A 27,722-nucleotide genomic window follows, 5' to 3' on the forward strand; every position below is an offset into this window, starting at 1 on the left:
TATTTCTGCTTTTGTTGCCTTTTGGTGTCATTCTAAAAAATCATCACCGAGACTGATGTCAAGGAGCTTATCACCTGTTTTCTTCTAGTTTTATGGTTTCAGGTCTTGTTTAAATCTTTAATTCATCTAAGTAAATTTTAAATCCTTTGAGTTAATTTTTGTGTATGATGTAAGATAGTGGTCCAGTTTTTCCAACATTTATTGAAGAGGAATTCCTTTCCCTATTTTATATTGTTGGCTCCTTTGTCATAAATTAATTGACCATATATGTGTTGGTTTATTTCTGGGTTATCTATTCTGTTCCATTGATATATATGGCTGATTTTATGCCACTATCAGACTGTTTTGATTACTATAGCCTTGCAGTATAGTTTGAAATTAGGGAGTTTGATGCCTCCAGCCTCATTCTATCTTATTTTTACAGTTGACACTAAATAACAAAATGTGGGGGGTAGGGATATTGATCCCCCCACAGTCTGTTCAGTCAAATATCCACATATACATTTTGATCTCCAAAAAACTTTACTAAAGTCGTACTGATGGCCAGAAGTCTTTCTGGTAACATAAACAGGCAACCCATATTTTGTAGGTTATATGTATTTCACTATATTCTTACAAGAAAGTGAATAAAATGTTATTAAGGAAAATATAAAGGAGAGAAAATACACTTACAGTATTTATTGAACAAAAAAATCCATGTGTTAATAGACACATGTAGCTCAAACCCATTGTTTAAAGGTTAACTGTAATCTGAAAAAGTAGTATGGTTCAGATAAATTGAGAAGGTGGGAATGGGGATAAACTTGTATTTTCTGGGATTAAGGTGGCATTCTTTGGAGTTCTCTGACAGATGTGAAGCCACAAGTCATAGGTTTGAAACTGGATCTGATCCTGCTCCAGTTAATTATACCCTCTGAGCCTTTTTTGATCTATCTCACAGTTACTGTTGGTTTTCAGTGAGAACATATGCATTTTAGTCAGAACTTTTCAGCAAGAGATTGGACCTAATAATGACATCAAGCATAAAAGGAGTTTTATAGACCTGTACTGAAATTAAGGCAATTTTTAGAAGCCAGAATAGCTTTAGGAGCCTTAGGAATGGGAATGTGGACTAATATTGGTTCTGTGAGAGTCATTTGCCCAGTGACAAAGGTGTAGAACTGGTCAGGCCTGAGCCAATGGCTAGGAAGATGAGAACTGTGATTGGCAACCTTACCAGAATCATGCAGTTCCCCAACGGGCAGACTGAAGGACGGATACCAGTTGAATCTAAAAAAGGTATCACAAGCAAAAGGGCTAATAAACACAAACAATAACATTAATAGCCACGAATGGACACTTCCCCATGTTCTGGGCATTGTGTTCAGCGTATCTCAGGTAGTACTATGTAGTGTGTTTGGAGAAAAGCCCAGGCTATGCACAAAGCACTACTAGGATATAGTGTGGGAGAGGGGTGGGGATGTAGGCTCAGATGATGAAGAGCCTTGAATGGAGGCTAATTTAGATTTGATTTTGACAAGTTAGAGCCAGTGCAGGTTAATGCACAGAAGATACACAGCCACAGTTCCGTAATAGGATAACTTGGATTAGAGAAGGGAGAAATGGGAGATGAGGAATTTCATTAAGAAGCCATTTCAAGTGAAAGCTAAGCAAGGATCTGAACTCAGTAGGTGGTCATGTGGATGGAAAGAAAAAACAAAACAAACAACAAAAACCCCACTTGTGAGGCAGTGGAAAAGAACTGTAAGAAGTGATGGTTGAATAGAGATGGATTTGAGAGCTAATAAGAGTTCCTAAAGCTAAAATGAATGATGGTACTGAGTAGTTACAATGGCAAAGTTAAGGGGGTGAGAACTGGTTTAAAGGGAGAATTTGATTTTGTGCATACTGAGTTGGAGTAGGCAATAAATTCTCAGAAGGAGGTATCAGGCAGTCAATTCCAAATGTGATACCATGTCTTATGAGAAAACTTGGGGCAGGGAAAAGTCAATCTTCTGGGATAGATGAGATGATAAAAAGCTGGCAAAGATGAAGAAGAAATGAACATACTATCGACTGATACTTAAATCCTAATGCAAAAACATGTGTTTGGTCAACAGATTTATAAAATTTTAAAAATTTAAATTTATTAGGATTTATTAATAACAGTTACACAGAATAAAATTCAGAAATTCATCAACTATGATCACCAATATGTGCTTCTTTGTAGCTTTTTAAACTATTTGTCATGATTCAAATTTATTCATTATAGTTGAGATTCATACAGAGCTTCACAATATGGATACGACAGGTCTCCCATCAGTAAAATTAATGAAAACGTATCTTTCATGAAAGGCACATAAAGAATCTAAACTAACACACTTAAGGAATTTTGATAATTTTGAATTTCTTTACATTACAAAGAAGAAAAACAAATCCCCAAGATGAAACAGATATAATGCAGTTTGTGGTTACCCACCCTCACACACACATATTTCAACAAATATACTTCAACAAAATGACAGCACATAACTAAACTTAGAAACTACTTACCCACAAAGCTTACTGAAGGGGTAACTCTTTCAAGATGAGTGGAAAAAGACAACTAGGGTGGGGAATGCTGTTCATTTTGATGAAGCAAGGTCACAAGATACATCATGAGTTCTCAAAAGAAAAATGACTATTGACATTCAACATCTAGCTGATATGTAACACTTATCTGAACAGACATACAATCACTGATTTTATTAAATACTATTATTCATTTTCTAAGTGTAATTGCCTGTTTCATTCTCAGAAATAATAGTACAGTTTAAAAAATAATATAGACTCAAGCAAGTAGAGGAAATTTGAATAATCTAAGGGAAAAAAGTAATTTTAGTAAATTGTGATAATTAAACTTGAAACTAGTTACATATATGAATTAAAAGCTTGCATTATACCAGCAGCAGAATAAAGATCTTTCTTGTTTTCTTCCAAACAAGGAGCTATCAATATATGCTAGGTACAAGGGATTTCCCAAAGGAAATACTAGTACACAAATGAATGTCACAAAATTCATTATGCTGATATATTTTTTACCCAAAAATGCTCTCATCATCCACCTAAACTTAGTTATAAATAAAAAGGTAATTATTTAAAGTGTATAAAAATTAATTTGGCATCATCTTTAAGGCAATGCCTGAATGTCATCCAAATATTAAAATTCAAAGTGAAAACCAACTGAATAAAAATTAAGTACTTATCAGTCTAAGATAGTAAAATATGCAATTTTAGTTCTTCAAACCAAATCTAATGTAGAATAAGATCAGCATGCAATTGTAAAAGAAAAAAAAATGCGTACAATGTTTAAATAATTAATCCAAAGGAAGGTATATTCATCCTCTTTAAGAACATTTCAATGAAGCATTAAATTTAAAGAACAAATCATGTTATTAAAATAGTTTGTGCAATGTTTATACAAATGACATTTTTAGGATTACAAGATAATGAAGATAAGGGCTGCAATGTTTCCTAATATTAATTGATATACTTAAAATTTACAGGGCATGAACATAAATAAAGCTGTTTAAAACTGGAGAACGTAGCAATAGTCTGGCACTGAGTACAAAGTACTTAATATTTCTGTTAGTTCCAAAGCGATCACACTAGAATTGTAAGTGGCGACTCTTAAAACCTAACAGTAATGTGGAAAACTGAAATTATAAATACATGTATACATACATTTGCATATTTACACTTACACAGAAATCATCAATACACTAGAGCCCAGCTTTAACACTGCCCTTAGGTTCACAATGCAGGACCACCTTTCACATTTTTACTTAGGTTAAAAAACAAAACAGAACAACTTTGGTCAGGTCCGGATGTGTTTGCCGTATACCACATTCTGTGTTGCTGCAAGACTCTAGTCTAGAGAGATCCACATATAAGTACTCATTTGGTTTGAGAATGCATTTTAACCATTCACGGCAAAACTTAGAAGAGACCACAATCTTTTAAATTATTTTTTATGATGACATCTGTTACGGCATCAAAAACAAACTGCACATTCTTAGTATCTGTGGCACATGTGAAGTGGGTGTATATTTCCTTTGTGTCCTTTCTCTTATTGAGGTCTTCAAACTGACACTGAATGTATGCAGCTGCCTCTTCATATGTGTTCGAGCCTGAGATGGGAAAGAAAAAAACAGGAGAAAAGTTAAAATGTGTATACAGCTAAGAAAAATGGACCTTAAATATTGAAATGTTTCATACATTTAAAACAGTTCAACTCCATAATTGTATTTTTTCCTTATAGAATAAGAGAAACTATTTCTTCTAAATGAAAAATACCCCATGTTAACTACCTTTTAATGACTATGTTACCCTTTAAGAAAACCCCCGAAACAAAAAGCATTCCACATGATTCTTGTTCCTCTGTCAATCTCCAAATACCAGATCCCTCCTTTTTCTTATTCCTTATACTCTATAAATCCCAACACAGAACCACTTAGTTCCATGATGGTGGCATGTATGTCAGTTAAAGCCTAGTGGCTGATCAAGAAATGCTGGCTGAATGCTGATCAATATTTTTATTCCTTTTCCTTATGGACTGTCTGGCATTGGGTCGGAAAGCAAGGGTGGCTTTCTCAAAGAGGTGCTCGCAGGGAACATTGTTACTGCGTGGGGGCGCGGGACTGGGAGACAGCTGACTGGCAGCAATCGCTGTTTGCTATGCCCTGGTGATTCCCTGGGACCCCGCCCCACCCAATTTACAACCCCACCCAAGCTGTACGCAGCAGCTTTTGCGTATGAATGGCCGGTCCTTTTGCAGCCTAACCTAACAAACTGCAGCTGGGTCAGAGCTCCAAAACTTCCAAACCCCACACAAAGAGGAGAAATCTGCTGATCTCGCTGTAGCTCCTGCTGGGTGGCCTCAGGCAGTGGCTGACTTTGCATCTCCTTGGAGATCCAGGAGCCAGTGTACCAGTGGTCAGTGTGAGACGATATCAGATTTCAACTCCTCACATCCATAAGTGACACGCTCAGGAGGCAGACTCAGTGAGCACCAAGGCCCCACTGAAGCAAGTCCTGCCCCATAAGAGGTCTCCAGCACAGCAGTTCTTCCATTATAGACACAGCGGGCCCTCACAGCCAATTGGCCTGGAGGTCAACTCCTCCCAGTGATACCAACAACAATCAAGGCTTAACTACAAGACTGTGCACACAGCCCACAAAGGGGTGCACCAAGAATGTCCACCTCAGGTGACTGGGGAGGCTGAGCCACTGGGCCCTACAGGACACCTACCACACAAGGCCACTCTATCAACAGAGGGACGCAACCAAAATGCGGATACAAAGAAACAGGTCACAAATGACAGAAATGGAGGAAAGCAAACTACTGGATATAGAGTTCAAAACCACAGTTATAAGGCTACTCAAGAATTTTCTAGAAACCTCCGAGGAACTTAGTGAGACCTCCGAAGAACTTAGTGAGACCTTCAAGGATCTTAGTGAGAATGCCAAAAAAATGGAAAAGGACCAGTCAAAAATTAAGCATACACTGTCTGAAATAAAGAATAATATACAGAAATTCAACAGTAGACTAGAGGATCCCAAGAATCAAATCAAAGATTTGAAATACAGTGGGGCCTTGACTTACGAGTTTAATTCGTTCTGAGACCGAGCTCGTTAAGGAGCTTGTTGAGCTCGTTAACTCAAATTACTCTGTCAATGCAAAAAATCGGCTGAGAGACAGCTGGTATCTGAAAAAACCCGTTAGTCAGGACACTCGTAAGTCAAGGCCCCACTGTACAAGGAAGCAAAAAACACCCAACCGGAAAAGCAAAAAGCAAAAAGAATCCAAAAATATGAAGATAGTGTAAGGAGCCTCTGGGACAACTTCAAATGTACCAACATCTGAATTATGGGGGTGCCAGAAGAAGAGAGAGAGGAAGATATTGAAAACCTATTTGAAGAAATAATGATAGAAAACTTCCCCTACCTGGTGAAAGAAATAGACATACAAGTCCAGGAAGCACAGAGAACCCCAAACAAGAGGAATCCAAAGAGGACCAGACCAAGACACATCATAATTAAAATGCCAGGGAAAAAGACAAAGAGAGAATCTTAAAAGCAGCAAGAGAAAAACAGTTAGTTACCTACAAGGGAGTAGCCATACAACTGTCAGCTGATTTCTCAACAGAAACTATGCAGGCCAGAAGGGAGTGGCAAGACATATTCAAAGTGATGACTAGCAAGAACCTACAACCAAGATTACTTTATCCAGAAAAGCTATCATTTAGAATTGAAGGTCAGATAAAGAGCTTCACAGACAAGAAAAAGCTAAAGGAGTTCATCACCACCAAACCAGGATTATATGAAATGCTGAAGGGTATTCTTTAAAAGGAAGAAGAAAAAGGTAAAAATAAAAATTATGAACAACAAAGTGACAACAAATATATATCTATCAACAAGTGAATCTAAAAATCAAGTTAATAAAAAATCTGATGAACAGAATAAACTGGTGAATATAATAGAATCAGGGGCACAGAAAGGGAGCAGACTGACAATTCTCGGGGGGAAGGGCGTGTGGGGGTGTGGGAAGAGACTGGACAAAAATCGAACACCTATGGATGAGGGCAATGGGGGAAGGGGTAAGGGCATGGGGTGGGGTGGGAACCGGGTGGAGGGGGGTTATAGCGGGGGGCGGGAAAGAGTAACCTCTGTAATAATCTGAACAATAAAGGTTTATTTTTAAAAAATTCCATGCACTTCACATTAAGTGTTGAGTATTTGTGTATGTATATATTTTTACATGTACGTAGTTAATACTTCAATCAAATGCTCATTTGAAAATAATTATTAAATCTCTCTCTTGCAGTAATAACACAACGTTATTTGCCTGGCTTTCAAGGTCCTTAGTTACCCAGCCTGCTCTCTCCCACATTTGAGGTTCACTTCATGGCATGACAACGCAATATACAAACGCCACCTGTGCTACTGCAGCTTTCACTGAGTGCCTAGCTCAATTTCCTGTATATATTCTGGGTAGCTAGTTATATTGCTCAATCTGATTTTAGGTCTTAAGAAAAGAATGGCAAGTATGGGGGTAGGGGAGAATGTGTTAGTTATTTTCTAACATGTGATAGAAGTATCCTAAACAAAGCTAAGTATAGATGATAACCTGGTTCAAGAATGGAGAATTAGGCCCTAGCTGGTTTGGCGCAGTGGACAGAGTGTTGGCCTGCAAATGGAAGGGTTCCAGGTTCAATTCCAGTCACAGGCATGTACCTCAGTTGCAGGCTCCTCCCCAGCCTGGGTCCTGGTTGGGATGAGTATAGGAGGCAACCAATTGATGCTCCTCTCACATCGATATTTCTCTCTGTCTTTCCCTCTCTCTTAAAATCAATGGGAAAAAAATATCCTTAGGTGAGGATTAAAAAAAAAAAAAAGAATGAAGAATTGGGAGGTTTATAATTCAAAGGGAGATAGAAATTTGAGAAAAACAAAATACACTGAGTTGTTTGAGTTTCAGGTGCTAAAAAACGAGAACATGCTCAACAAGTAGTTGGAAATGCAAGCCCAAGGCTCTAGAGAGAAATTACAGTTGACAACAGAATTTCACCTGAGAATAAATATGACCCTGAAAGGATGGAGTACTAAAGGATTATAGGATGGTAGCTAGAATGTGGTGAATTGCCAACATATAGATAAAAAGCAGAGGGGAAGATAGAAGCAGATGGAGATAGATATGAACTGAATAGTTGGAGGCTACATAGGATTCTTCTATAAAAAGCAATAGCCACAGGAAGTAAGAGTTGAGGCTGAAGCAAGAGGCACCTGAGTCAATAATTAGGGCATGCAGTGTAGATTAAATTATATTAACCCTAGGAATGTTCAAAAATTCTGAGATTGGGGATTCTTATTAACTTGACAACCTAAGGGAAATTCTTGTACATACTGTATACCTGGCAAAGAAAGAGCTAACAAGCATATTTCTTGTTTCTCTGAAATCCCTGGAGGCATGTGATTTCTATCTATGCATTTGGGTACTCTGGTAATAATAGTACAACATGGCTACTTCACAATAGAAAAATGACAAAAATAATCTAAAAAACAGATGAAAGTAAGGGCAAAACTAAGCCACCTTGATTCTGGATAACTTCAATCTTAGAATTAGTACTATAAATAAGTTTATTCCTAATAAACACTAAAAGTGTTTTCGTTATAAGGTGACTTAGGATACTATGACTTTCAAAAAGAAAACAAAAGTTTTAAAATAATAAAATGTGTGAAATTATTTTGAATTGAAGTATAACTTTGCAGTATACAAAAAAGGGCTATAATAATTAGTGTGCTTATATGTATTGAAACACCCCTTGCCCCTGACCCTTGGTTCCAATGAGAATTTAATTAACGTTAGTCTGGTGGTTAATGATGCTATAGACTTAGGTCTAGATTTGGACTCGGTTACTTTAAGTCCTGGGAAGTAAGAGTACTGATACCACAGGGTTTTAACATCACCTGTGAAAAGGCAGTGAATACTTACCATACAATTTCGTCACTACAAGACCAACTAAAGTTTTTTTTTATAATCAAACAAATTCTTGAGCCTTATTTTTAAACAGAAAGAATAAAGTGAAGGTAACTTGTATAAATTAGCTAACTTAACCAAACTCTTCAGAAAATTTAGATTTAGAGATCCTATAAACCAGTGATAGTCAAACTGTTTTTGAGGCACAGAATTCTCTTCATTAAAATAAAATACTATTCAGATGAAAGCTAAGTTATTCTGCTTTAATAAGAAATAGTGTGGGTGGATCTGTATTGTATTTCCCTTCCTTGCACCCACTTTCAATAGCAGGAGACCAGGTGTTCCAAAAATCAAACTAAACCATAACCAATGCTTTAGCCCACTTCTGATTGTAAAGACGGGGACTGAGACCCAGCTACGTTAACTGCTTTGTTCAAGATCAAAGAGCTAATTACAGAAAAGCCAGGACTGTCTCTCAGTCGCCTTTTCTCACTGCAGATCATTTTCTTTAGTAGTAAAAGTAAAATGCAATTAATTACCTCATTACCAAAGTTTGGGACTGCATATGAAACCTTCCCTGACTCCTGCGTTGTTAACTCACAAATTCCTCCTTCATTTTTACCCCTTACATTTTTTGTTAATGTTCGTGGTAGCATGCTGCACTGCTATTGTTTGTCTATCATACATCTGTCTTTGAGATGAGACAGGAAGCAAGACATGTCAACTAGATGAAGAAATCAATACTATAAATTTATGAAGAATTGAAGTCATCACAAAAAATTATTTAACAGCTTTTCCATAAAATGTATATGTTAGTTTCAATAATCTAATCCATATCCCAAATTACTTGTGCTTGAATGTAGTATGATAAGTAATTTCTTTTAAAGGCAAGCATTACTAAGCCAAGGGATTAAATCAACAACTGAAATCTTGTCGTAGGGGAACTTTCACTTGGATATATATGACTTGACAAGTTATTCACAGAAAGTAAAATACCTGCATATTCTGGGTAGCATATGGTGAGAGGGCTCTTTTTGATTTTTTCTTCAAAGAGATCCTTCTTGTTTAGAAAAAGTATGATGGATGTTTCTGTAAACCATTTGTTGTTACATATGGAATCGAACAGCTTCATGCTTTCATGCATTCGATTCTATAGTAAAAAGGATGCAATCAGTTTGTCATAATGGCAAGAATTCTGAGGAATACTACTTTTAAAAAATAACAGATATTGTAACAAAATAGAACTTGGCTGTAAAATAGATAACATACTCCAAAAATATATTTCTGGCATTTAAAGACCAGCACCCTTTGATGTGGGGCGAGATGAGTATCTACATCAGTCGTTAATTACTTCTGCATTCAACAGTACTCGCTGCATACCTACTATCTGTCACTGTGCCTGGGAACGCCCTGCCGCGGGACCTTGCTATCTAGGGATGCCAAGTGCAAACATTTGAAAAGATCTCATAATTACACAGTTAACTGAAGTTTCCATTAAGAGATAAGTAAAGTCTTTTAAAGATTAGTAAATTAAACTGAATAAGCTGAACCACAATTAGCCCAACACCCTGACTATAAGGTATGCCAGGGGAAAGAAACCTCATTGCTGCAGTTTCAAAAAGGGCACGGATGTGTTTTACAGTGCCGCCGAAGAGGGAAATGCACGTATGAGGTGCAGTGCACCTACTGCGCTATAACTGCATACACCCGATTTTAAAAAATAGAAACCTGACATTTCTATCTTCTTTTTTCCAGTTTGTACTAGACTTAAAACTCTTTCATTTAAAAGTAAGTTTCTACTTGAGTTGATACTTAAAAGTGTTTTCCCCAGATTAACAATATACTGAAATCCACCTGAAAATTACACAGTAGTGCAAAACAGAACATGGATCAAAGATGACTGAGCTAGAACTGGCAGAAGTAATAAGTTAAGGAAAAGAAGCCTTGACTATTATGAAACAAAGTTTATTTTCATTCAGTGTGTAAATACTGCCAGAGAGAGGAAATGCAGTTAAGCACGGAGGGTTCAGGCAAGATGAACTCTGTCTTTCCTTTTTCTCATGGTCCATCTGTGCTTCTTTATTATAGTTCTCATTTAGGATGGAAACAGAAAAGTTAGAGAAAAGAACCTAAACTCTCAGATAATTCAGACATTCACAAGAATTTTTCTTAGAAAAATTCCTGCCAATATCTTCAGCTTTTCCTATTTCAGGCTCAATCTTTAACAGTGGTTGTACTTGCCATTTCTTCGTCTTCAGCTAGAACCAGGTCGTAGTCACTCAGCGCCACACAGAAAATGATGGCGGTCACTCCTTCAAAGCAGTGAATCCATTTCTTCCGCTCAGACCTCTGTCCTCCCACATCAAACATTCTGGAAGAGGAAAGCAATAAGTGAGACATCACATTGAGTGTCCAAAAGCTCCGAGTTCTACGGTATCAACAAAAGCTGCAGGGGGAACGTGGGATTGGAAGAAAGGAGGAAAGGATTTTATGGGAGGAAAAGAATGTCAGAAATGAGAAAAAGCCTGATTTTAAAAAATTTTTGAGTAAAGAGAAACAAAACAACTCAAAATAACTTCAAAAACAACACATTAACATACAAGAACACTTAGAACAGAACATTAAAACAAATGCATATGAATGGGCTGCACTATTTGTAAACACTAAAAATTCACACGAAGTAACAAGGACATGCAGAGAGAATAGAATATATCCAATTTGCCAAAGTCACAAAAGATTAGAGGCAGGGGACACCGTCCCCTCCTCCCACCACAAAATGCTGTTTTCTCTCAGAGGCAATAAGCAGAACTTTGAAGTGAAGGAGAAACCATTCCAGGTAAGAAAAAGCTGAGCAAGCAAGACATATTTAGAGCGGGGCCAACAGGTTGCCTCAATTAAAAAGTAAAAAACAGGGGATAAAAGAAAAGGTGAGATGCAATCTGCAATAAATGGTGGCCCTAGTGAATAGTCCTAAAACTTAGAGTGAAAAAAAATACACAATTTTTACATATTATATGACAGTACAGGGTAGCAACATAATTAAATAGTATAAAGACAATGATTCTTTCCTCTTTTCCTTGTAAGAGTTTATTAAGCAAAAGTTGAAATGCACATAGGGTATGTTATGCAACATAGCAATGACCACTTATATAATGGAAACACTATGCAAAATGGTACATTTCTAAAGCTTCCATTTATCTAGATGGTGAACTAATTAAAATGGTCCCTATTAAAATCTCAGGCAGCAAAAAGAATTTTCCCTGCAGAGCAGTATTGGCCTATAAACCAAATCTGAGTACATCAACCAGTCTTGTTTCTTTTATCATCATTTAAGGGGCTTGCATTCTATTGGTTTAGCTAATAAATTGTTGAGTTCAAGAATACTATATAAAAATTATTCTATGGTAAATGAAAATGAGTAAGCTACAAAAAGGACAGCTGGTAATAAAGATCAAACAAGACCAAAATAAAATTAATTAAAATGATTACACATTTGTAAAATTGCCAAGAAACACAATCTGAAAAGAACTTTACCAAAAAGTTAATATATTTTTAAAAACTTCTCTGATCAAATGTCACATATTTCCTGACCATTCAATACATAATAACAACCACTTATGTAATGGAAATACTATGCAAAATGGTACATTTTCACTATAGTAATTATCATCCCCTGAATATTAAATATTTATATCACCTCCTCTAACAATGTAATTTTGTTTATTTTAATCACTTTATATCCCCTACACTGAACACAGACAAGTACTTATTTGTTGAATAAATAAGTGAACTGTGTCTACAGAATATTTTTAAACACTTTCAAATAATAATAGACTAGCTTTACCATGTTAAAGATCCAGATCTTCCAGGTATGCTGTGGGAATGTTCAATAAAAAAAGCTGTAACCTGATAATTAGGACATCTGACAAGAAATATCTTTAGTTTTTTTGAAGTCGAAGTGAATGAGGGTCACTCATATGCTGGTCATAAACAAAGATCCTTTACTCTAAGCCAGTGCTTCTCAAACTTGAGTGCCCAGAATCGCCAGGTGGATGAAGTCACTGCTGCTGATCCCAAGACCCTGCTTTGAAGCCACTTGCCTAATTCTCAAGCCAAGGAGAAAAATGACTAAGAACTGATACTGTAAACAATAGGATTGTGCTGGGAGCATTAGTCATTGTTTCACACATACATTAGAATTACCTTCAAATTCTAAACTTCTATTTTTAAAAATGTATAAAGATGTATGATATGGTCTTCATATGAAAAGATGAGGCCTCTGACAAGCATCAAATAGGGATGGAATCTGAGTTTTCTTCCATGTGTTTTTAGGAGACGGGGGAGAGGGAAGGATCCTGGAGATCCTGAGATGTGCCTGCTGGCCTCCCTCAGACTCATCTGATACCATTATGGCCGAGACTGACGGTGCGGAGCTGGTGGACCATACATGGATAGCAACCCTATAAATATGACACTGCACTCCAGAACCTATTACACATTCGTATTACTATAAAAAATAAATAGAAACCTGTCATATTATGATGATCATTTTATAATAGAAGGGATGCTTTAATTCTATATTTGGCAAAAATATAGTAAAATAAACGTGTTGATTCTTTAAAGCAAACAATCCATGTGTGCCTGCCTAATCACAGAGGTGTGGTAAGATAAATTCTTAAAGAATAATGTCTTATTGCTTCATTTTGAATTTAATTCCAATCGTACCACAAAATAAGTGAAATTTAAATTTTACAACAGCAGTTAAAATCAGACAATGAATTACAACACAAACACACTCAAGAGTTCCCCACACACACCTAGGGCCAGGTATCGAGCCTGCAACCGAGGTATGTGCCTTTGCCTGGAATGAAACCTGGGACCCTTCAATCTGTAGGCCGACACTGTATTCACTGAGCCAAACTGGCCAGGGCAGATGCCCTAGATTTTATAAAAACAAACCTTAAAGCCTCGTTCTAACAGTGAACTTCCTTATAATTAAAATTACTTCATAATTTTAAGGTAACTATGATAATAGTTCTCAGATATATTAGATTATTTAAAATAATATTTTAATATTCCTGAGTTTGGTCATTTAATATTCTAGAAGTAGTAAGAAGACCAAAAGAAGGCAAATGAATTCAATAAAAGATAATGAGAGCAACAAACAATCTCCACTGACAGCCTAAAAATATGGAAACAGAAAAAAAAAGTTAAAAGCAGATGTCAAGCCGTACCATGTGTTAAAGCACCAAGTTACATGATCAGATAAACTAATTAGGATCTGTATCTCTGTTTTGGAAGCAGGGCAATGTTTGTTTTTTTGGAGGGAAGCTGCTATGGAGAGTTGAATTAAATTTCAGTTTTCTGGAAAACTCAGTTATGTGGACCACTGAATGTGGGATAAATCAGTGACAAATGACAATAACAAATGTATTTAAAACACTGAAGGAGGGACTCAAAGGTATAGCTGCACACATTTAATGCTTCCCACAGCTGCTGTCAGCTTCTTTAGGAGGTGAGCTGATGTTTGTCTATTTATTTATTTTTGACTTGGAACCCTTTAATAAAGATGCTTTCAGAAATTCTGCTTTATCGTCATTACTGTTTCAGATCATTACAGTCACCTGAGGCAAAGTGCAGCAGTTTTTGGCATATTTTGAAAACTGTTACTGGGAAAAGAAAAACATAATTCTGTAAATCTGAATGCAATGTTTACCTGAACTTCCCTGAGCCTGTTTCATTATAAAATGAGAAAACTGGACAAAACGAATTCCAAGATCCCTCCATTTCTGAAAGCCACTGCAATTCAGTGCTTCCCTGCTCAGACCTCAGTAAGTTAATCATCAGGACACTCTAAATTAAAAACATTTTTCAACATTTCAGTTTGCATGAATAAAAATGTTCATGAAAAATTTTAAAAAGGTACTCTTCTTTTGTAGTATTTCCACAAACAAACAGACATCCTACCAATAAAACTCTGCCTCTTCCTACCTAAAACTAGATGGCAGAACTGTCTCAAAATATACAGTATTAGAGAGTATCTTCTATTCAGAAATAAGCACCAAAAACTATTTTTATTTAAATCCCTGTGGAAAATACAGGCAAAAGGAATTTGCACAGCTATTCATTCTCAAACATATAAATATTCCTAAGAATGTTTCTTATCCTCTTTCACCCCAATGTTCTTTTGTCCATTATCTGAGAAAATTTTTATAATTTCCTACTCTAAATTTTTAAAAATTTTTATAATTATACCTTTTTTCATAAACAATGGGTTTTATCTCTTAATTTATAAAGCATATGCTTTGAAGCTACTCACTTAAAGTGAAGATCTTTGAAAGTAAAATGGGTTTCAACAATTCCTGTAGTTTTCACTCGAGTTCTGAGGACATCTTGTTGAGTTGGAATGTAATTTGGCTGTGCTATTCTGTCCAAGTCATTCAAGTAGCTGAAAACAAACAATAAAACAACATGCGAATAGTTAATATGGCCAATAAAGATGTTTAAGTTTCTCTCTTACACAACTCCCACTAAAATCAAAGTGTTTATACTTTTCCAGCCACAAAACTCTTCTACCATTTTTTAAATGTTATATACTTTGTTTCTGAAGGACAGTATTTAGTAATTCTTGTTAAAAGAAAACAGACTAATAATAACTTCTTAAAAATCACCCAGAATAACTGCACACCGAGTGTTTGTTTCTTAAAATTCTTTCACTTTTTATTTTTTGAGGCAGCACTGTTTATGTTCCAGACATTATTCTTTTGTTGAGATTTAGAAAGTTAGTTTTTGAGAAAACAGTGAGGAAACCCTTTGGCCAAAGGCTGAATGCAATGTTGCTCCTTTTCAACCTGCCTTTAGTTACACACAGGAAAACACTACACGTGACACTTTACTCTGAATTTTACTGGCTTTCTAAATCAACTTTCAAATTTTATTTCTTGCTGATTTTAACCACTCATTCAACACTCTTGGTCAATAATGCCAAATACACTGTGATATCAAAATGCAATTACTTTGTATAATTTGTGTCAAATTATATGGTATAGTCCATGATGTTACAGAAAGTCCAGGTGTGCAGAGATTAATGTGAACCTGAGTAGTTAAAGAAGGATTTGAGGATAGTGAGGCGTGTAGCTAGACATCTGGATGATGGGACAGAAAAAAGGAAACGTCGTTCCCATCAGGACAAGCAGTACAACAGAATGGAGGCAGATCTGGGTTCTCAGACAGTAAGGTTGCTAACAGGCCACGCACAACCTAAATTGAGAATCTGGAATCAATCCTACGGTCAGCTGAATGTGAAGAGTGTCCCTGCAGTGCTTGGCAATAATTAGGGCAGAATGTAAAAGACAATTTAGAAAATAAGTTCAGGTACAGGAGGCACGAACTATTTCAACTTTAATTGATGTTATCCTCTGAAACTGTTCCTTAGCTATTGAGACTGGGTCTTGCAAACAAAAGAACTCAATAAATACTGGACTTGTTGCAGAAGAAGCTGGACAACTATCCAAACACTGAATTAGTGACCAAAAATGTTTTAGACATTTAGGTACGTGTATCTGGTGTTGCCATACAAAAATACACAGAGATACAATAGCTTGAGTTATCTGTATTGTACTTACTTGATTTAAAAGAATCTTATTATCTTTTATTGTATTGGTAATAATCCCCCAGTACTTTATCTGTTTTTAATTCCACATACATAATGTTATACCGTATTACTGTAAATAATAATTTGGTTTAATAAACAAACCAAACAGGCCATGGCAAGATTTTACTAACTGTCCCTATAAAATACAAAGCTACTTTTATTTAAAATGTGCTCTGATTACTCATAAATACATTTCTTTGCTTAAAACTGCTATAATTCTAATAGTCTAAAAATAATGCACATTTATATTTCAACAAGATAATGAAGACAGACTTTGCTGCATTGCCAGTGTAGTGGCAGAGAGAGAAAATAATCAAATACTCTCAATACAAGTAGAAATTAAGTGAATTCAAAATAAATGTAAATCTGTGAGTGCTAGGAAAGAAAATATATCATAATATGAGTACATAAACAGGGAGGCAAGCACCTACTCAATAAGTCAAGGAATATTTACTTCCTAGTAGAAGTGACACCAGTGGGAGAGATGGGGTACCTATTCAGTAAGAAATGTCATATATATATGTGTGTGTATACATATATACACATATATATGCTACATATGTGATAATATATTTGGTTTACATACTTGTAAAATATTTAAAATATAGTGTTATAAAAATGCTAAGGGTTACACAATAACACATATCATTTATTCATTCACACTAAATCATTCATGTAATACACACTGAATACTCTGAAGTGCCATAAATGACATGCTATACAATAAGCCTAGCCATGCTTTTCACTGTGGCAATATGTATTTATTTAGACCAGCGGTGAGCAACCGGTGGTCTGCGGACCACAGGTGGTCTGTGAGGTCCAAAAGGTTGGTGACCGCTGATCTAGGCTCTGGTTAGATTACCAGTCACCTTCAATCTAACCTCACTTGTGTCCCTCTGATCCCATAGCTCTGTCAAGAAAATGGAACAAACTTGGAAAGTAAAGCGAGTGCACAGCACAATTTTAAGGCCAATTAATGCTACTCGTATCATATCTGACATTGCTGAGTATGTGTGCCCATTATGGAAACCAATACTTGACTTTTTATTCTCTGTAGATCACCAAGCAGAATACTCCCCAATGAGCTCCTATTACAACTTGCTTTACAAACTTTCTGGGCCACCATCTGGAAAATCAGGGCAGACTTTTCTTCAAAAAACTGACTTAGATATCTGTAAACAATGTCTAACGCAACAGGGCACATCCAAGGACAATTTTCAAGCTTAGCGCTATTTTACTCAATGAGAACCTATCTTGGAATCACCATGCGCCCCTTCAGAGGGGTGCATGTCATCCAGCTGCCTGACACTGGACAAGTCACTGTTCTCAGGCACTATTAGTATGATGGAAAGAACCCAAACAAGTTACCCTCCCCTTTGGCTAGTCTCAGGCAAACCAGAGGTACACCCACATTGAGAAGAAGCTTCGGGAAGTCCCAATTACTTTCTTGGAAATATACTGGACACCGTCCCATTCTACATTTTCAATTTGAGTTACATAAGCATGAGTCTCTTGAGACACTTTTAAACACAAAGGAACTAACAACATTGCTATCTACAAACACACATAAAAGACAGAAAGTTTTCAAACACTGTCATTTGGAGAATCCTGAGTTTTACACGAATGTGTTAGCCAGTTCTGCAGTAAAACTGACTTGGAGGTAGACTTAATTTGCAAGTAATTACTCATGACCGTTTACTTCTGACGTTAGGATTACTTACTATGCTGCAGAGTCATTAAGCTGGTACTCTCGGGATCTGTTGAAACAGGCTTGCACACCACTATCTTTCCACAATCTCTTTATAACTCCAGCAAGTTCTGCAGTCATGAAACCTTCTTCAGCGGCTCCAGCAAGCACAAAGAGTTGGCGTGCGTCATCCTGAACATTCAAAGACCATATTTAAAAAAAAAAAAAGTAAAAAGAACACTTTACAGATAAAAAGTACAAAGGGAGCATCATAGATGACTAAAAGTGCAACAGTGAATTTCCTTTCTGTTTTTTTGTTGGTATCATAACTTTATTTCTCTAAAGCGCCACTTCAAAAAGTTGGTTCACCCAAAAGAGCACAATCTTGACTCATGTGTCTATGTTTTGTGGTTTTTTTTTGTGATAGCTATCAAGGCATGAGGGAGCTGGAAGAAAGACTACACTTACAGCTCCTGAGGGGACATAGTAATCAACCTTCCACTGACAGTCTGTTGTACACTGAAGATTATCCCTTTTGAGAAAACAAAAGAATGTATGCCTTGCCGCTCCTTCCCCAAAATGTGTCTAATCTAAGAAACACATGAACACTGCTAGAGATTATTTTAAAATAGAATTTAATTAACTGTTATCTTTCTGATGTTCTTTATAGAAGCAAATTAAGTTCAAAGAACAGAGAAATCAATGTGGACATAAGCAAGACTAATTTCACAGAATGATCTGAGGTTTTCAGAAGATTTTGAAGGTGTATACAGTAGTCCCCTTATCTGCAGTTTTTCCTCTGCAGTTTCATTTACCCATGGTCAACGTCTCCATACACTGACATGGTCATTACTCCATGACCCAGGATCACCTGAAGCAGATGATCCTCCTCCTGAAATATCACCAGAAGGTCAGGAGTAGTCTAGCGCTAGATTACAGTGCCTATGTGATTCACCTCCCTGCATCTCAGCACGTAGGCATTTTATCAACACACACCATCACAAGAAGGCCGAGTACAGTACCATAAGATATTTGAGAGGTAGAGAGAGACACCACATTCACATAATTTTTATTATAGTATATTGTTATAATTGTTCTGTTTTATTAATTATTGTGTCAATCACTTGCTGTGCCTAAATTATGTTAAACTTCATCTCAGGTATGTGTACAGGAAAAACATAGTATGTAAATATATAAATACATTTAAATGATTCAATACTATTCCTGATTTCAGGTATCCACTGCGGGTCTTGGAACATAACCCCACAGATAAGGGGAGACTACTGCACATTAAAATCAATGGGTCAGGAGGTAGGGGCAGGTGTTTGCTAATGCAGATATAGGAAACAAAATAAGAACAGCTTTGGAATAGAAAAAATCATGATGCATATAGAAGACAACATGCAAAAAATTTAAATAAAGGAATACTACATATAAAGTTAATTAAATTTCCTTAGGTTCTGAGATTATAAATGTGTACAGTTATTCTTAATCCACAGGTAATCAAGCACTGTAGGCCAGTGCGATAAAAAAAAAAAAAATCTAACTTGAGCTGCTCATAAAATTCTAAGTTTTCTAATAGATTTCAAAATGTGACAAAAGGTGAAATTAACTTGACAATATATTTTATTTAACCTATATATAAAATATCACTTCAACATGCTGTCAAGACATTTCAGAGTCTTTTTAAAAAATATGTGTAGTCTTCAAAATCTGGTGTTTACTTTATACAGACAGCACATCTCAATTCAGACTAGACACTTTCCAGATACTCAATAGCCACATGTGGGTAGCAGTTACAGCGCTGGATAACACACCACTAGTCTTTAGGTTTTCACATAGTTCATCAGAAGTGGGGGAGATGGGAAGCTGCTATCTTCACAGAGATTCTCCTTAGCCTGAGACTGGTAGCTTGATGTTAGCTGGGGGGATAATCCCCACTTTTCTCAATGGGCATGTTTTCAAAGTACTGTAGTAGATGTTTACAAAGTGATGGTACACATTATGACGAGGTGTACAGAAGAGAAGCGTTTGGTGACACAGACTAGCAGAGAGTACTAGCTATCAATATAAATTCATTCTGCTGCCAATTTGTGAAGCATTTTCAGATGGAGCCATCATGAAACATAATTAAGTCTCTCAGCATGGGAACATATTAATCAGCGTATGTTTCCCTGTTTAGTAAATCACAGGAGAAATGCATGCGAGCAAGTAACACATGTACAATATCCTTAATACACCCCAACATAACATGGTTTCAAGTCATTCTTAGCACTAACTCCAGTAAACAATTATTCACATTTCCTAATAATTACATATATATACATACATACATATATATATATATATATATATATATTCCTATATACACACATATACACATATATATGTATATATATATGTATGAGAAATTCCTAAATTTGGTCACTTTTATTAAACATCAAACAATGTCCTTCATCCATTTTAGAAAAAGTGCTTTTTAGTGAGTTTTTTAAATGAGTTTTCATTATGACATATTTATTCAATTGCAATAAAATATCTTGAGAGAAAAGACTAATATCCTCTAATATGGGTTATAAAATCACATTCTCTTCACACTTTCTAGGAAGAAGCCTGAAGAAAAGACATGAGAAACTTGGGAGCTATATTTATGAACTGTACCCTCTGTGACATTCAAAAATGTCTCCTCCTCATCAAATGTAAAATAGGCTCTTTCCCTTGAAAAAATAATTGGAATATTCATTTCCATGTCATTAGCAGGGCATTCAGCTATCTGGAGATGAGGTAATAAATTTAAGCAGGAAGGTACTTTAGAAATTAGTCTACATATTTTCTGGTTTTGTATAAAAAGGACTCAAGACATAGAGAGGTTAAACAACTTATTTAAAGTTCCACAAGTAATTAGTCACCCAATCACACATATTAGTAAGTCAACAATGAGTAAATAACCATGGCCTAAGACAGGATAAATTAAAAATAGCAAAATAATGACAATGATCCCATGTTGCCATTTAATGAGGTTTCTCAAGATTCGGGTAAATTAATGTTACTCAGAAATATTTATAAACAAGAGTAGCGTGTACCCAAACAATGTGACATAGAGCGGAAAAGGATTGGGACTATTGAAGTAAAGACTGGAATTTAGTCAGAAGGACTACAGGTTGGTAGAGCTTTTTACAGAACTCATTTGTGATGTTAAAAAGAAGTGTTATTTGCCAGGTAACTGTAAGTAGCAAGAAAATTCTTTGGACGTAGCCAAGTTATTGTTCTCAGAACTAAATGAAAATAAGATGGTTTAGAAGCTGTAAGTTCCAATTCATATAACTGCATGCTTTGATAACTCAGCAAAATAACTAAAATGCCAGTGTGTCAAGAGACATAATATGGCCCCATTTCCCACTGGTGGTTAGGGAACACTTAACATGCTGCATTTATTGAGCGACAGCACATTTTATTTGAAGCTGTCAGCCACTCTGTGAGAACTCAGAAGAGTCTGTCCAGGATGGGGAAGAGAGATTTTGAGGGATCATGGTGGCTGTCCTCTGACATATTAAGTAAGGGCCATTAAAGGTAAGAAAGAGCCAATTTTGTATTTGGAAACAGTGCAGAAAAAGGAGAATTCTTATGGTAGAAGATATCAATTTCAATTCTATAAGAAGAACACTTTTTATGATCAAAGCTATCTAAAACAAAGGAGAGGAATGAGACTGCAATTTTTAAACATGGGCTAAATGATTCTTTACTGTGACAGAGCGGACAGATTTATTAATGAGATTAGAGTTTAAGTAGAAAATACCAGAAAGCACTTCTACAATACAAACTAAAAAAAATATGATAGTTTTATAATATACTGATGTCATGATTGATATATGTATGGAAATCTTTAGTTTTAATGGTAGAGCTCAATCATTTCATTAATAACTTTGCCAACAATCCTGGACAGCACATATGAGAACTATTCATATATTTAATCCACCACAACTCTATAATACATAACAACTCCTACAATTTGAAGATGGTTATACTGCTTCCATCTGAGTTATTGTGCCCCTAAGGAAATCCTAAGAACTTGAATGGAGTCACCATTTCATGGTAGCAATCCAAGACTTTAAGGAATTACTTTGAATAAAAAAATACATAAATGTAAAACATTTTTCTCTAAAAATGCAAGTGTAATCAAAGTGAAAATGACAGGCAAGGAAGTTATTTTTCTTTTTTTCCTAGAGCACTGCTTAAAAGGGGTGAAAAGACTAAAATTAAAAGAATCTAAGTTAATTTTAACTAAACAGCAATGGCAAAAATTCTTACTCAACTGCAGTGAGTGTGAGCTTCATTGTGACAGAAAGGGAGATTACAATAAATGTGTTACTCAAATACAACTTTTATGCATCTTATAAATGTATATTTTTATTTTCAAGTTAATAGAATAAAAAATGTTGAAGGGTTCTTTATATGGACAATAGAACCTTTTGCTAAAAGAGATACAGAAATATGATAATCGATCCAAGAATTGGGAGAAATAGAAAAATAGTGTGCTGGAGGCACATACTACATTTCCAATGAAGGTTAATATCCCTTTGCTATACACATCAATCAATATTCCTCAGAATCGAAAACAATATAATCCTATATAATTTTAGTTCTCAAACATAAGCCAGAATACAAAACCAAACACTCCCTTGGAAAAATAACAAGTAGAAATAACTAGGAACATTTTGAAAAATACTGGGGAGAGTGGGCTAAAATGATCAGAAATGAAAAGCCTGCAATGTATATAACAATGGTGTTAATGTAGACCAACAGGAAAAAGAACCCTAAATCTGAAGTTATATGATAGTTGGCAAGGTAAATTAGTAGGAAAGAATATGACTGTTCAAAAAATTAATAATGAAGATAGCCATCTAAAGAAAGTAGTAATGTTGATCCTTACTCCATACATATAACAAAATGAGTTTGAGGCATTAAAAAACAAACATAAGAAGCAAAGTTAAATTTTACTCCCCTAAAATACTTTTGAAATAGCATGAATATTTGGTAAATCTTTGGTTTAAAGATTTTTCTAAATTTAAACAAATGAAGAAATAATAAGGGAAGATTTAAATAAATGAAAACCATAGGTTAAGGCAAGCAAAATGCTAGAGAACATATATATCAGTGGTTCTTAATCTGTGGGTCGAGACCCCTTTGGCAGTTGAACAACCCTTTCACAGGGGTCGCCTAAGACCATCCTGCATATCGGATATTTACATTATGATTCATAACAGTAGCAACATTACAGTTATGAAGTAGCAACGAAAATAATTTTATGGTTGGGTCACAATATGAGGAACTGTATTTAAAAGGCCAGAAGGTTGAGAACCACTGATATATATTAGTGGGCAAAGGATTAATACATATGTACATACAAACAAGCAAATAGGTAACTGAAACACCAAGACTCCAATAGGTAAATAAATAAGGGATAAAATAGACCACTAACAGAGAAACAAATCAGTAATACTTTCAACAATAAGGATTTTTAAAAAATTAAATGCTTTAAGCCCTTAAAAATAGTCATTAAAGATAACAAAACTATAAAATTGTACTAAAAATTGAAAATGTAAATGAAATTGAAAGAAAATTGAATAAATTACTCAGTAGTTTTTCAATGTAACACTCATAAATTTTGCTACCTAGAGTGCTAAGAAAAGATCTTGTCCTAAGCTACTGCTAGGAAGGCAAATTGGTACAACCTTTCTTAAAAGCAATCTGCAAAACCTGGCAGACAGACATAAACTAACTAAAGAAATTAATTACAAATTAGAGGAACAGAGAAGTAGCCATTGTGCAGGAGCCAGCTGAGGCATTAGGGAGAATGAGAGCTTGTTTAAATCAAGTCAGGGCAAGGTTTTCTGCTCCTTATAGCCCAAAGTTATTCCAACTTAAGTACTTGTCAAATTATCTGTGATGAAGGCCGGTCTGTGTTTTGATTTCTTTTTGTTTCCAAACTATTTCAGAACTAACACTATTAGAAAAATAAAATTTAAATGACAAAGTACTATATAAACCCATTTTCTTAAACTATCAGAGTTAATATATAAATTAGTTACTCTACCAATGCTTAGAAATCTATCTGAATCAGCGGTTCTCAACCTGTGGGTCGCAACCCCTTTGGGGGTCGAACGACCCTTTCACAGGGGACGCCTAAGACCATCGGAAAACACATATTTTCGATGGTCTTAGGAACTGAGACACCGCTCCTCTATCCATCTGCAGGCGGGTCCGCCCATATGCAGATACGCCCACATACGAGTACCTGGTGTATTAAAGGGTCGCGGCATTAGGAAGGTTGAGAACCACTGGAATGCTGACTCTTAATTCTGTACTCATCCTGTGCTTATGGACAGAAACTGGTCCATGGGCCACTTAGAGCCACACTGTTTTAAGCAATGCAGTGTCTTGGACATGCTAATATGCGCATACATAATGCTTCCCTAGCTTCACGCTACTAGAAGGATCTAATTTATCAATACATCATCATCCAGAGACTGAATACACGAATTCTGAGAGAATTTTGAAAGGATATTAGGTACAAAATTTCATTTCTCTAAGTCATCCTTCAAAACAATTTTGTTTCCTCTCATTTTAAATAACTAATGTGTAATATGCTTTGCAAATCTAGTAATTGCCAAATATGAAGCAAACCACGGCAAATAAGTCAGCATCTCTTAAAATGATCATTCTTTTTAGGCAATTGTCACTCAATTAACCTACATATTAAGATGTAATTCTAAACAAGATACCAACAGGCTTTTTGTTTGTTTTGTCTCAACAGGGATGTGAGGAAACTGATTCTCAAGTTTAGGGACACATAATAACCTTGGTATTTTGGTAAAAGAACAACAGTAAGATGCATCTCTTACCCTACCAAATACCAAATCCTATGAAGCAACAGAGACTAAAATAATGTGATCTTGACAAGAAAATAATAGTGGTATAATAATTATAAATAATCACAATAGCAGCAACAAACATCTATTAAGCATCTGTTATGACCAAAGCATGTGGTAAACACTTGATGTTCATTGTCATTACTGTTCACTACCTTCCAGAGTAGATGTTATTATTATTTCCATCGTATTATAATGAAACTAGAGGCCTGATGCACAGAAATTCGTGCAAGGGGCTCAGCCCTTGTAGCCCAGGCTGCCACCTAGGCCCTCACAGCAGCCCCAGGTGTCCCATGGGCCCCAGCTGCCTTGGGGCCCCACCCCCCACCCACTGGTGGAAGGTTGTCCAGGAAGGTCATTCTGCCATCCGGACTAATTAGCATATTAGCTCTTTATTATATAGGATAATCTTATAGAGGTTAAAAATTTAATAAGTGATTGATCTAGGAAAGAAAACAATGTATCAGTGGGGGAAAAGAATGCAGCCCAGAAACACAGACAATTTAATGCTAATGATCACATTTTCAAGTCACTGAGAAATGGAGTATTTAATAAATGGTTGTAAGGCAAGAGATGATCAGATTATAACATACATTTAGATTATACAATCTCACATTTCCAGGTGGGTGAAGATATAAATTTAAAGAAATAAAACTGAACATTCTAGAAAAATAAGAGTAGTTTTCAAGTAATTTTAAGTTGAATATCTAACAAGACACAACATAGAAGTCAGAATCAATTGCAAAAGCAAAATTAAGATTCTGTAATAAGAAAAATACGATTTAAAAAAAGGGAAAGAAATATATTGAGAAAAAAATTGCAAAATATAAAAAGGGTTTATATCCTTGATATTTCAAGAGACACAATGTGAGTAGGACAAGTAATTTAACAGAATTGAGTGAAGAACAAACATTAAGAGGAGTGCATGAAAGAAAAAAAAAGATTTCTCACCTCACTAAAAATCGGGAAAACAAAAACTAAAAAAGAAAAAGAGAAATACTTTTCACTCATGAGATACTAAAAATTAAAATGTTGATAATATCTAAATTGGCCAGAGTGTGGTAGACACTGATGCACAATTTCTAGAAAAGACTATTCATGTTGCTTTTCTTCTAAAAGCAAATCTGCGGTACTTATCAAAATTAAAAATCTAGTTATCCTTCAACTCAACGATAATACTTCCAGGAATTAATTATTTAGAAATAGAAATATATTCAACCTTTGAATATATTGTTTCTTATTTTATAGAATGCACTTTCCCTATTTTTGTCTAGGAAATTTTCACACGTTTCATTACCAAGCTTCAAGGTCCCTTCCTCAAGCCCAGGCCATGTTTAATTCATCTCTATTTCTTAGCACACTTCCAAGAGCCTTGAAGTTATGTGTAAGCTTATGTAGAAGCAAGTCATCAGAAGACAGAGTGAACTGATCAAAACAAAGGGGAAGCATGAACACATTTGCCTGAAGTGGTTAACAATAGCTATCATAAAACAGAGCAGGCTGAGGGTGAACAGTGGCTAGGGTACAACTAGAGTCCGAAAGAAGTGGTGAGAGCAGTTACTCTCAGTCCTGAAACAAAGTCCAAGTTATATTGTTTTTTCTTCTAAAAAGGCAGAAAATGGCAACATTCTTTGAGAGAAAAATAAGAAATAAAAAGACTTCATAAACAACTGCTTGCATTGACCCTTCATTACTTCTTGGAGGCCACAAAACCTTGCTCTCTAATCACATGTAAGATATGAATGCAGAATACTCTATATGAGAATTTGACAAAAGGTTCAAATGACCATAATCAGAATTAGTGTAAAGTACAATTTATATAAATTCTTGACTTTTATCTAAGGGTGGTTCCCTTCTGTGTAAGACTAAGAGCTCAAAAAGCATTTGATAAAAGTTACAGACTGGACAGTAGATAAAGCAAAAAATGTCTGGATATGATCAAATCTTGTTTAGGAAATGACAATTTAGAAGAAAGTTATGAATTATTATTGAAAACAATCTTAAAATCTACTTGAAAATATTAATTCATTACACTAAGCTTTTAAATCTTTGTTTAAAAGGAGATGGTTAGAAAATTAATATGGCCTAGTAACCTATAAAGAAATGTTAGGGTAACAAAAACAAACAAACAAATTTTATGGATTTATCTAAGGCAGTGATGGCGAACCTATGACACGCGTGTCAGAGGTGACACTCGAACTCATTTTTTTGGTTGATTTTTCTTTGTTAAATGGCATTTAAATATATAAAATAAATATCAAAAATATAAGTCTTTGTTTTACTATGGTTGCAAATATCAAAAAATTTCTATATGTGACACGGCACCAGAGTTAAGTTAGGGTTTTTCAAAATGCCGACACGCCGAGCTCAAAAGGTTCGCCATCACTGATCTAATGTATATTTTCTAAGGTTGCCTCCATTCATTTTTTTCCCTATTAAGTATGAATAGCCTCTATACAAAAAAATCTTCATACTAGTAGTAGGGAGGTGGCATACACATGTTTGAATACATAAAAATACAAAGGAATTATAAAAATGTAATCATAGCAATAGTAATAATACATCTACTTTATACAAAAAAAATTAAAAATTAAGCTGAAGATTCAGTTAACGTTTTCTAGCAAGGTCAAGTTTTATACTAGTTATTAAAAAAAAATACATCAGTGAAGAAAAAACTATACACAAAAAATAAAACTTGTCTCCTAAGGTCCTTGTCTTTAGCTCTGACATTCTGATATGTGTTTCTTTATAGCCAGTTATTTTCCTATTCTAAAGACATGCAAGCTTTTATTCTGTTTTCATTATAAGAGATTAGATTGCTTTTTAGTCTGGGCACGAATACAAATAATTAGATCATTTCAGCATTCCAAATTATAAAAACAAATTTAGAAGAATGCCAGTGTAGGCAGTTTACTAAACTCAGCAGTAATGACTAAAATTTGTTATGGAGATAGG

General features: G+C 35.3%; 1 protein-coding gene across 3 annotated transcripts in view; it reads right to left on the reverse strand.

The window, feature by feature from the left end:
• Positions 1-2,106: 2,106 nt before the first annotated feature.
• GNAI1 (G protein subunit alpha i1) overlaps positions 2,107-27,722 on the reverse strand; it is a 78,468-nt gene continuing 52,852 nt past the window's right edge. For 2 of the 3 annotated variants that reach the window (XM_070424550.1, XM_070424551.1), the window contains exons 4-8: positions 17,873-18,030; positions 14,817-14,945; positions 10,739-10,868; positions 9,494-9,647; positions 2,107-4,148 (exon numbers count right to left, since the gene is read on the reverse strand). In XM_070424550.1, the coding sequence (XP_070280651.1) occupies positions 3,958-4,148; positions 9,494-9,647; positions 10,739-10,868; positions 14,817-14,945; positions 17,873-18,030 (762 nt within the window). In that variant the 3' untranslated portion in view covers positions 2,107-3,957. The remainder of the gene's footprint in view (positions 4,149-9,493; positions 9,648-10,738; positions 10,869-14,816; positions 14,946-17,872; positions 18,031-27,722) is intronic. The other variant, XM_070424552.1, reaches the window with a different exon arrangement.

The sequence above is a fragment of the Myotis yumanensis genome, unplaced genomic scaffold (genome assembly GCF_028538775.1).
Source record: "Myotis yumanensis isolate MYYU_CA2020_CCGP unplaced genomic scaffold, mMyoYum1.0.hap1 SCAF_9, whole genome shotgun sequence".
Taxonomy (NCBI): domain Eukaryota; kingdom Metazoa; phylum Chordata; class Mammalia; order Chiroptera; family Vespertilionidae; genus Myotis; species Myotis yumanensis.